Source organism: Dipodomys spectabilis, unplaced genomic scaffold, assembly GCF_019054845.1.
Source record: "Dipodomys spectabilis isolate Male_0828 unplaced genomic scaffold, ASM1905484v1 ptg000096l, whole genome shotgun sequence".
Taxonomy (NCBI): Eukaryota; Metazoa; Chordata; class Mammalia; order Rodentia; family Heteromyidae; genus Dipodomys; species Dipodomys spectabilis.
The window spans coordinates 21,073,533-21,085,737 of NW_024870773.1; the positions used below are offsets into that span (position 1 = coordinate 21,073,533).

A 12,205-nucleotide genomic window follows, 5' to 3' on the forward strand; every position below is an offset into this window, starting at 1 on the left:
CAAGCTGGCTACTTCAGTGGTACTTTTATTACTTCTACTTGGACATTTATTTTACCCTATTCTCTACCCTAGAATTAGAATTCTCTAACAACAGATTACTTTTCTTTAAAGTAATCCTAGAATCCAGAGCCCACAAACATCTCTCCTTTATCTTACTCCTTTCATATTAACTGTTAGTACCATGCAATAATCAAGTTACAGATCTAGTTTTAAAAGGTCATTCTAAAAAAGGTATGATTGCTTTCAGTACCTGGACACATATGTAATATAATTTCTATGCACACCAAAATATATGCCTCTGAACACTTGAAGAAATTGTTAACTGAGGAAAATTTTTAATTCATTGTTTGTTGAATTTATACTTGAGAATATTAGTTTTGGATGCCATTAGTTTGTGTTAACATTCTGATTCCCTTGTACACACGCTGTGGACAGAGATTGCATCTTAGTAATTTTATATCACCCAGCACAGGGCTGAGTTCATAAGTGTTCTTATTACAAGAAAAAGAGTTGGGTGCCAGTGGCTCATGCCTGCAATTTTAGCTACTAAGACTGAGATTCAGAGGACCAAGATTCAAAGTCAGCCCATCCAGAAAAATAAGAGAAACTGTACTAATAATTAATCAGAAATGGCTGGGCAGGACATGTGGCTCAAGTGGTATAGCACCAGTCATGAGCAAAAAAGCCAAGCAAGCTTGCAGCCCTGAGTTAAAGGCCAGTACCCACAAAGCAACTGTCAAAAAGACGAAAAATATATAAATGGGTAGAATATAAGATGGCAAAATAGTAACCTCAGGTTACAAAATTCAATTTTAAAATGACATGTCAGAAATATAACCTAAGAATGTCTGTCAAATACATACAGTTAAACTTCTCAAAAGTCATCAAACCACATATGGGAACGATGAACATGATAATCAATCACATTCACACTAAATCCAAGAAAACTGATCAATAAAATGGGTAGCTAGAAGGCAGGCTCACACTAAGGTACTACAGTGAACCACTGATGACTATGAACTGCTAGTTCATACTCTGGCTCTGTGTAGAAGGCATAAAATGTAACTAAGTATTCAGAGGATATTTCATATACCTAAAGGTTCACAGCACCTGTCTTTATTTAGAAAACAAGGTAACAAAATTATAATCTGGACTACCCATAATGGTAACAATATACTTAAAGACCACAGAGGGGGAACCTGAAGGAAAAATGCAAAAGACAGAATATTTCACCAATAGTATACTTCCAAGATACTAATGAATGAACTCTATTTTAAAGATCCCAATTAGTGGTATCGGGGAAATCAAGCATTCAAAAGATGCTTCAAAGATTTTAGGAACTCAAAAAGTGAAGTAAATAAATAGTTATTATAGTAGTGGATTATCAGTTCATTTATTCAACAAGTATTTCCTCAATGCTTATTGTATTTTGGCCTTTTACAAGATTACAGAACACAGACATACATGAACAATTACAAAACAAGGTGATAAATAACATATGGGAAACATGAACCGAATTATAAGAGCAGACAACATGAGTTCCTTAGAGCCGATGATAAGAGTATCAAAATATAAGCAGTACAGTGGACCAGGGTGCAAGACACTCAAAGAAACAGCATGCATATAGGAGTAGATGGCTTAAGATGTTTTGGAAAGGCAGGTAGCTCAGCATGGTGGCAGATTAGTATGGCAGGGTAGGAGAAGATAAGAAAAATGCTAGCTTACAAAGGGAAATGTGTGATTTAAAAGTTTAGACTATTAGCTATAACAAATTGAGTGCAACTGAAGTATTTTTCAGAAGAATGACAGGTTCAGATTTGTGCTGTGCATATGATCCCATCTGTGTTATGGACAGATTACTCTGGCAGTAAAATGGAATTGTAAGTACTGTATTTCAAACTTTGTGTGAGTGTGTGTGGTTGGGGGGAGGGGGGGGGATGTGGAGATCCTGGGGCTTGATCACGGGCCCCTGGGCCCCTACCTACTAGAGCCACAGCTCCATTTCTGGCCTTTTGTGGTTCATTAGCGGTAATAGTCGCACAGACTTTCTCGCCTGGGATGGTTTTGAACCGTGATCCTAACATCTCAGTCTCTTGAGTAGCTAGGATTACAGGTGGGAGCTACTTGTGCCTGGCTTCGGGTCTTTAATCTAGAAGCTGCTTCAACAAAACGAAGTGTGTGTGTGTGTGTGTGTGCGCGCGCGCTAGTGCTGAGGTTTGAACTTGGGGCCTGGGCACTGTCCCTTAACATTTTTGCTCAAAACTGGAGCTCAATCACTTGGGCCACAGCTCCACTTCTGGAGCTTTTTGAGGGGTAACTGGAGATAGAACCTCACAGGTTATCCTGCCCAGGCTGGTCTTGAACTGCAACCTTCAACCTTCAGCTCTTAGCCTCCCTAAGTGGCTGGGGTCACGGGTGAGAGCGGCCAGCACTCGGCCACAGAACCAAGCATTTTATGAAAACACTTCATCAACTTACGCTCCTAAGCTGACATCTGAATGAACGGTGCCCTCCCCATCACAGTCACACAGGCGCGCGCACCGATGCGAAAGCCCCTTTAAGCACAGGGTGAGCAGCTGTTCAAGTCTTCCCCAGGACCACCCACGGCCGGTTACACGTGAAAGCCATCCCCCCCACCCGTACGCCGCGGCCCAGCTTTACCTCGAGGAAGTAGCAAAGTACCTGTGTGAGCCCCCCCCCCCCTTAACTATGTTCGGATGAGCACTGACGAGGGGGGAGGAGGAGTCAAGCGAAAGTGACTTGAAAGTGACTCTTAAGCAGCGAAAGCGACAGGAAAAAAAAAAAAAACAAACAACCCCAAACCCCCAGCAGCGATGGAGCAAGTTTGAGCGGAGCTGCTGTCTGGCGACCGGGGAACAGATGCAGAAAGAAGAGCGAGGGGAGGGCAGGCCAGTCCAGGAAGGAGCTGTCAACGAGTGAGTGGGCACGGGGCGGCCGCCGGGAGCTCGGGGGTGGCCCCGTCCAGTCAGAAACGGCCGGAAGACGGAGCGCCGGTGACAACTCGTGTAGCAGTTGGCGGGCGACGGGGATGGAGGGGGGGTGGTGGTGGTGAGGGGGGCGGGAAGGGGGGGGGACCCAGGTGAGGACCGGGTGAGGAGGGATCCGGAGGAGTCGGGGGGGGGAGGCCGTCCCCCTCAGACGGCGGACAATGAAGATCGCACCCCATCCCCGGGCGCACCTCGGCGCGGCGGACGGGAGGGGAGGGCGCGGAGCCCCGGCCCGGGGCTCCCGCGGGGGGCCGGTGGCGGGAAGTTAGCGGGCGAGGCAGAGCCGCCCCGGGGATGCGTGGAGTTTGCTCGGGCCGGCCCGGGGCTGCGTGTGTGTGTGTGGGAGGGGGGAGACGGGGCGCCGCGGAGGGGTGGGCGCCGCGGAGGTGTCACGGCGAGCCCTCCCGCACCCAGCCCGGTACTCACAGAGCTCCGAGTACCGGTGGCAGCCCCGGCCCAGCTGCTGCAGGTAGCGCTGCAGCACGTCGGTGAGGAGGTGGCAGGCGCTGAGCTGCACCGAGTCCCAGCCCAGCGCCTGGCAGATCTGCGCCACCGAGACCCTCAGCAGCGACCGGGAGTAACTCTCGCACATCCCGCTGCGTGGACGGGCGCCGCCGCCGCAGCCCTCGCGGACGCCGCGCTCCAGCCCCCCGCCGCCGGGCCTCAGCGGAGCCTCGGGTTCATCCTCGGGGGAGGGGGGGCCCCCTCCGCCCCGCGCCCCGCGGCGGGGACACCGGCCCTCTCCCGCCTCCCAACCCCGACCCTCAGAGGCGACCACCTCAAAGCCCCGGCAGCACCGAGCGCGCCAGCCTGAGAGCCGCCATTTTGGGCTCGCTCCGCCTCCCGCTGGAAGGCCGCCGGAGCGAGGCAGCACCAGACGAAACCCGAGAGCGCCGAGGCCGAAGCTCCGCCCCGTGGGAGCAGAGCGAGCGTTTCGGTATCGATTCTCCGGCCTTGGGAAGGCAACCGGAAACGGACGGGCTGAACGCAGTTGGTGGCCGAGCTCTGGGACAAGCAGGTGCTGCTGGGGTCCCTCGGGGGGGTGGGGGGGGGATGGCAGGGTGGGGGCGTCGAAATGAGAGGGGGGCCGCCGTCTGTGTTTCAGGGGGTCCAAGGAGGGAGCTAGTGCATGAATTAAAAAACAAGCTGTTCACTGGAGAGGCTGAGGCTGGAGGATCTTGGAGTTCGAGGTCAGCCTGGGCCACGTAGTGAAATCCTGTCTGAAAAACAAAACAAAACCCCACTCGGTTTAGCGTGTCTTTCAACAGTCATCGCATTACAGCTGGAACGGGGCGGGGGGGGGGGGGAGAACGTCTCTGTGGTAATGACCCCCACCCCCAAAGCAACAGCCAAGATCAATATTTCCTTTTTTGGGGGGCGGGAGGGGGTCCGGTCGTGGGGCCTGAACTCTGGGCCTGGGCGCTGTCCCTCAGCTCTTCAGCTCAAGGCTAGCGCTCTACCACTTGAGCCACAGCACCACTTCTGGCTTTTTTCTTATGTGGTGCTGAGGAATCAAACCCAGGGCCTCATGCATGCAAGGCAAGTGCTCTACCACTGAGCCACCTTCCCAGCCCCAATATTTCCTTCTTTTAAAAACAATTGTCCTCTGCACAGCATCTTTACAGTAACATAAAATGAAAAACAAAACGATTTTATTGTAAAGGTGATGTACAGAGGGGTTACAGTTACATAAGTCAGATATTGAGTACATTTCCTTTTGAACAGTGTCACCTCACCTCTTCCCTCATTTTCTCTGTTTTTTCCTCCAGCCCCCCCTCCCCAATATTTTCTTTTTTTAAAACAATTCATTTCAATCAATATTTTATATGATCAGAAGCACTGAGGCATTGCACATTTGTGTAACCCCCCCAAAGTATCCTCCCTTTGGTGTCACTGTGTGTGAATGTTTAGAGTCCTGTATAATAAATATATATTTAAAAAAAAGGTTGAAGTGCATGCTATAAACTGCCCTCATCTCATAGTCCTTTTCCAGTAAAAGGTAAAACGTCATTGTTCCACAAACATTGCCAGCCACTGTGACCTAACCAGGATGTGAGGAACTCGATTTCCTAGCTAAATACTAATCAAAATGCATGACATTGACTGTATCCTGTTCACCTAAAGTTGCCGGAAGGCCTGGTTGCCTGCAGCAGACCCTTCTAGCTCTAGCAGAATATTGCCAGGTCTTTTTTGATGATGCCTGAAATTGGGATGTTCTGATAAAGAACATTTTTAAATATTGGGAAAAAAAATTTTGCTTTGTTTTTTTTGAGTCAGTCATGCTATATTGTCCAGCTGGCTTCTGATTCATGGGCTCAAGTGATTCCCTGCCCTCAGCCTCCCCTGTAACTGGGGGGAGGGAGGGTGCCGAAGCTTACACCAGGCCAGGGGTGGCATGGAATTTACAAGCTTTTATTTATTTTGTTGGTAGTGGGGCTTGAACTCAGGGCCTGGGTACTATCCCTGAGCTTTTTCTGCTTAATGCTAGCACTCTACCACTTTGAGCCACAGGGCCTCTTCTGGTTTTCTGTTTAATTAGAAGTCAGAGTCTCATGGACTTTCCTGCCCAGGCTGACTGAACTGTGATCCTCAGACCTCAGCCTCCTGAGTAGATAGGATTATAGGCATGAGCCACAGACACCCAGCTTTTACAAGCTTTAATTTACAAGCATAAGTAATTTCATAGGTTAGATGACTAATCTGAATTTAGTTTGGCTCGAGCCAAGTTGTGATTGCTGATTTACTTTGTTCTTAAATGTGCCTTTCTGTCCCTATTAATAATGATTTAGTACATGAGTTTATGTGGTTTCACCAATATTTGTGCTTCTGAGTAGCTCTATATCCTTTCTACAAGAAATATTCCAGAACATTGAGCATAAAAATCAGTTTTTACAAATTTATGAAAACTCAGTAGACCGGAAAACATGGTAGATCAGCCAAATAATCTGCAGAGAAGAAACAAGGTAGTAGGTGGGAATATGGGAATATGCCTATCTTTACTCTATCGATGCCCCAAGATTATCAAGGTGTGTGTGTGTGTGTGTGTGTGTGTGTGTGTGTGTGTGTGTGTGTGTGTGTGCTGAAACTGGGTGTGTGTGTGTGTGTGTGTGTGTGTGTTTGCTGAAACTGGGGCTTAAATTCAGGGCCTTGTGCTTACACACTTGCTTTTTTGCTCATGGCTGGGCTCTACCACTTGAGCCACAACTCCACTTCTGGCTTTTTGCTGATTAATTGGAGATAAGAGTCTCAAGAATTTGTCTACTAGCACTGTCTTTGAACTCGGATCCTTAGATCTCAGCTTCCTGAGTAGCTAGGATTTTAGTTATGAGCCACTAGCACCTGTCTTATTAGGGACATTTCTGATGCTAAATCAGAGGCACACTTTTCAGTCCTTACCATACTTGACCACGTTTATTGCTGTTTGATAATATTGAAACTTCATTTGTCTGTGAAGAGTGAAAAAATTTCAAACCTACTGAAAAGTTGAAATAGACAATTGTTAACATTTTTGCCATATTTACCATATATGTTGTATTTATTATATACATACTTTTTTCCTCTACCATCTATTCTAGATTGCTCTCACTTCTGGTCTTGGAGCATCCTTAGTGACATGACCCAGAACTTCATGCACAGTACTTCTGAGCCCTAGTTTCCATGTCTTTTCCAAACAGTGATTGCTGAGTTTGTCAATGTACCATCAAAATTAAATAAGAATGCCAAAAGGCTCTCAAACAAACCTCTTCCATACCAAATGTTGCTGCTGGTCCACAACTTTGTCAGAGAAGCTAGACTTTCTCCTAATGATTAGGATTAATTGCTCCTGCCTACATGATGGCTTCTCAGTTTGAGGTTGACTCTTGACTAACATTGTATCCATAGCTAATTTTTTTTATCAGGATGCCCTGGAGAAAACATTGTCCCTATAAACCTGGAGAGCCTATAGTATCAGGGACAGGGAGAGTTCCCCAAATAAGTCACTGGGAATGATGGTCAGAGGAGAAATTCTGGCTTGTACCCTAAAATGACTGTCAGGAACCCAGCACCATAGACAAGCCATTGACTTAAAGAATACACAGCACTCCAGTGGATTATACTACATGCTTACAAGGTAGTGCCTGTGCACTGGTTCTTTAATGGTGCCTACAAAAGGTTATTGCATTTTTCTGCCAGGCTGACAGCTTGAGTGGTATAGTATGTCCTATTAACAGTGGATTTCATGCCTCATATGTACTCCTATATACTTTCTTTGTTAGAATAATAAGTCCAAGGGCTGATGAAATATAATATGTGACAGTACTGGTCTGCTTCTTACCAAAATAAATGACTGCCCTTTCTAGGATCAGAGGAACTTAATGCAGTCTACTTGGTCTTCTTGGATAGTCTTTGAGTTTTCTTATCCTTGTGTAGACTACAGTCCAGGTAGATTTGATTTTCCCAGAGCACTCGCCTTGGCAGACTGCTATCTTCTCACCAAGTATCCTCAAGTGGCCTTTCTTCTTTGTGTACACATTCCTTGTGTCTCTTCTAGTCCATGGGACCAGGCCCATTGAGTCATAATGATTCAATTTAACTTTACTTTTTAAAGACCCCATCTCCAAATACAGTCACATACTGAGGTGTTACCTGCCGTTCCAGCCTCACATATTTGGAAAAGAACACAGCTCTCACTTCATCAGAGATATCAGCATTGATCTTGTGGCAAGCAAGCAGCCTAGCTGTTGCCCAAGAAAGAAGTCCCATTGCTGTCCTCTTTCACATCCATATGAAATTAGCTGGAGCACAGAATCCATCTGTTTTTGACTTTCATTTGCCTCTCAAGCTGCTCATCCGTGAAATAAGCTTGGCTTTTTGTCCTTCCTGTTACAAGCTGGTCATAAGGAATTGCCATGCAACCGTGAGCGTAAGGTGGGATGAGAAACACTAGTGCAACATTAATGAAGGCACTGCAAGCTGGCCTCCTTTCCCCTGTAGCTTGCTGTGTCCTGGGACCCTGTTTATGGTAGATTCTGAATGTACACTTTCTTTTAAAGTCAACTGTTGCTATTTTTAGCCTTTTGTCCAAACTTGTGATAGGCAGTTCTTATACTTACTTGGTTTCCTATGATCAGACATTCCATGTAATTTACCATGCCAGGAGCTGTTTTTACCAAATATCTAGAATTTTCCCCCACACATCATGATCTTACTCCAGAACATGGGGTGCCATTGCAATTTACCATTTAGAACTTACAATGAACATCACATTGCAGATGCCTCTAATGCCAGAATCCACCAGGCTACCCAGGCCTTGTAAAAAAGAAAAAGGCAGCATTAATACCTGATACTGCACCAGCTGCAGAACCCTTTCCTGCTTCAGGCCTCATCTCAAAATTGGCGGCCTTTCACCTTTCATGCCTTCAGTATATAGTCCAGATAGTCCAGAAAGAAGCCCTAAGGGTGACAGGCTTTGCTTTCAGAAGCCAAAAAAATGTAGCAGGCATGTTTCTTCATAGTAGAAGGCACAAGGGGCAATCATTTATTTAGATCTGTTACTTGTAGGAGACATCCCAGGCAACTAGATCCTAAAAGCTTTACTGATACAGTAGGCCAGTGAACCTTTGTAGACCCTTAAATCTTTGTAAACCTCTGAATCTTCCACTCTCTGGGATATATGTACTTAATGGAGCCTTTAATACATTAGCACCTAGGAGTGGGAGAGAAGAGCAGGGAGCAGGATTAGAGAAGAAAAGAGAGGAAGGGAAGGGAAGGGATTGAGGACATGGGAAGGAAGGAAGCTGGGATGGGGAGAGAAGAAAGTGAAGAGAGGGAAGGAAGGGCAGGGAAGAATAGAAGGAAGCAGGATTTGGGCAGGGAGACATCGGTTTGCACTCAGGAGGGACTTTGCCAACACATTACATACATGTGAGGGCAAGGGGACCAATCTGGCCTCCCACATTGATCAGGCATGGAAAGTGGGCTGCATGACAAAGCATAATTATATGCAACAGTGACCATTATTACTAATGTGCATCACTGCTCCAGGGACTTTGAAGTGGTAAAGATGGGAGAACATATGTATCTTCAAGTACTAAGTACATGCAGCTCCTAATTCAAACTAAAACCCCATGTTCTTTCATCCTTCCATATCACATTTCTGTCTGCCTCCTCCCACAAAGGAAGAACTCAGACTTCAGTAATACCAAAGGCTTGCTTTATCCTGTAATGCCTTTGTTTCCTTTCTAAGTGTTTGTTCTCATTTCACAGGACTCATGCCAGTTTTTAATCATTAGCTATATAAAGGTGACTCATCTGATTTTACATTCTTCCCAAATATACTAACATAGGTCACTGTATCTGATGACTAATGTCTGCTTGGATTTCCCATCTACATCTCAAATTTAATATTTGATGGGTGCCCAAAACAAGATTCGTTGCTCTCTGTTCTTGGCCAGACTTGGGGGGGAGGAACCAAGAACTGTGTTCATCTCATTCACTGATCAGTATGATAAAAAAAAAAAACCGGTGTCCATAGTACCTAGCAGGTAGTGTGTGGTAAATATGCTTTCTAGGAAAAGCTCACCTTGAAATAGTGTGAAGAATGAGTATAGTGCATAACTCTGAACATAACTAAATTGTGAATATACTAAAACATGGAATTAAAGGGTGACTTCTGTAGCAATGGACCTGTATCTGTAAAGCTGTTATTTTCAAGTAGAAAGAAGGAAAAATGGATTCCAGGAAGCAAGAACTACTGCAATGTGAAAGCAGATGTTTTGGACTGTGGAGTTCAACTCTTATCTATGGACAACTTAATAGGACACAGCTCTTACTAAGAGCCCTAATCCTGATCATTCCATCTTGCTGAGTGATGAAGAGCACCAAGAACACAGCAAAGCTGGGTTGTGGGTTGAACCCTGGTGCTAGCAGATGATACACAAAGCTAGGTTCTGGGCTAGACACCAGTGCTGGCAGGGTTTACAGGTGGGCATTCATAGACTAGCTCTGGCAAGAGCATCATTTTTCATTCAGTTGGTCCCAGCAGCTAAGTGCCTGCAGAGTGTTTAAGCTTAACATGGCAGGTTAACAACAGTAATAGTTTTGAAAGGTTACTAATGTTCCATACTAAACACAAAAGGTTTGTACAGAGCAAATTATAGAAAACAGGCCTTGTAATAATAGAAACTTGGTCATACAATACTCAAGTTGACAGACCTAGCAATTTAGGTAGTTTTTAGATGTTTCTGGAAAGCAGAGTAACATTTAAAGTTTATGACCTGGTTTTCATTTTGTGTCTGTGTGTGTAATGCTAGGAATTGAATGTAGGCCTTATTCATGGTAAACAGGCATTCTACCCCCAAGCCATACCCTCAGCCCTGGTTTATCTTTTCAAGAGCAGTTTGGCAGCATTTATCGAACACTTCCATGTAAGAAACTTTCCCCTGGATTTCCATTCAAGAATATGCAAATCCAATGAACTGGTACCCAATTTCATTCTTCAGATTCCTTGTAAAACTTCTGGAAGGGACCCCCCCCCCCCCCACCCCGCCCCGCAAATGATAAACTGGACAAAAAGCCAGAGGGAACAACAGGAAATTTGAAAGCTGTATCCTTTTCCTCATGTGGCAGTGTTGGAGGACAGCCTCTTCCCAACCCTGGCAGACACCAGAGGTTTGTACTTTAGAGAGAATGAACAACTGGATGCAGGCCACTGCATGGTGCCTGTGTGGGCCTGACGATGGGCTCTTACTATCGGCTGCAAGCGTAGCCACTTTCTCTACTGGTTTCTTTCTAAATGGTAGCTTTTAAGCCATCACTTTCCAGGAAGGAGCCTGGAAGAACCTATAGATACTGACATACAAGTTGACCTAGTAAATTACCCAAACTCACTGGCAGAAAACCAAAGATTTTCAGGCATCTGGGGAAAATTTGAGACTAAGGGTTGAGGAAAACCTGGACCTGGTCACTGAAATTCCCCCCACCCCCCTTTACATTTTAAAGCAAAACAAAAAAGGAAAAGAACATTCAACAGAGACTCTATATAGGCCAGAAGGCCTAAAATGTTTACTATCTGGCGCTTCGCAAATGTATGCCAACACTTTGGAATCCAAAACCTAGATCATGGCAGGGAAACAGCAGATGAAATTATTACTATGTAAAATCAGGATCTTGGGCAATTATTGAAAAAGAATACTCAATAGAAAAGGAATGTAATAAAAGCATGAGAAAAGCTGGAGGAAATCCTTTAACAGGATTTTTTCTCCCTTTGGAAAAAATCCAAATAGAAAAACTGAGTTTCAGGACAAGAGATGACTGTAGAAAGTAGAAATAAGCACATGTAATACGTAGCACAATGAAGCCACTTGAAATAACCAATGTCTCGGGATTGTGGGTCTTTTTGTCTGAATTTCCACAGCTAAAAGCCCTAATGTTCAACACAATATCCATCATCATTGTGAATTTTGAGAATAAGAGACCTAAAAGTCTTTGGAGGAAACTGGCAGTGCTTAATACAGTGTGTGGTGAGAGCTTGTGAGAACCTGGGTTTGATCCCCAGCTCAAAAAGAATGGGGATGGGAGAGGGGAAAATGCCGAGGAACAATGGAAGGGGTGACATTGATCAAGACGCATTGTACTCATAACCTGACTTATGAGGAGCTGAAGCCTCAAAGAGACAAACAGCACATTTTCTCTTATATATGTATGCTAGATCTACAATACAAACATGCATGGTAACACATTTTATGCATTTACACACAAGCTGACTAAAGGATGACATACTTAAGGGAGGAGTCCAAAGGAGTAACTCCTCCAAACGACTAATAAACTGCTTAAAAAAAAAAAAAAAAAAGTACCAGGAAGTAGACACATGCTTTTTGGGGAAAGGTAATGAAATAAAACATGAAAGGAGGTTGAGCAAACACAGTCATTATATTCAATGTACAGTATGTAATAACTGAATTACATAACAGGGTAGGGATGGGAGGGGGGAAATGGGGGAAGAATGATGGAAAGTGTGGCATTGATCAAGGTGTATTGCACTCATCTGACATATGGAATTGCAACTCTTTGTACAACCACTTAATAAAAATATTTTAAAAAAAACAATAATAAAAATAACTTTTAAAAGGAGTATAGTTTTTGGAGCTGAGTGAGGTGGCTGATGGCTAAAATCCAGTAGAGATTAGGACTGTGGTGCATGCACGGCTGGCTAACAC

The 12,205-nt window shown here is 44.9% G+C and overlaps 1 protein-coding gene across 1 annotated transcript in view; it reads right to left on the reverse strand.

Moving 5' to 3' along the window:
• Taf3 (TATA-box binding protein associated factor 3) overlaps window positions 1-3,647 on the reverse strand; it is a 146,496-nt gene extending 142,849 nt beyond the window's left edge. The window contains exon 1 of the mRNA XM_042686167.1: window positions 3,435-3,647. Coding sequence (XP_042542101.1) covers window positions 3,435-3,600 — 166 coding nt within the window. The 5' untranslated portion in view covers window positions 3,601-3,647. The remainder of the gene's footprint in view (window positions 1-3,434) is intronic.
• Window positions 3,648-12,205: the final 8,558 nt, after the last annotated feature.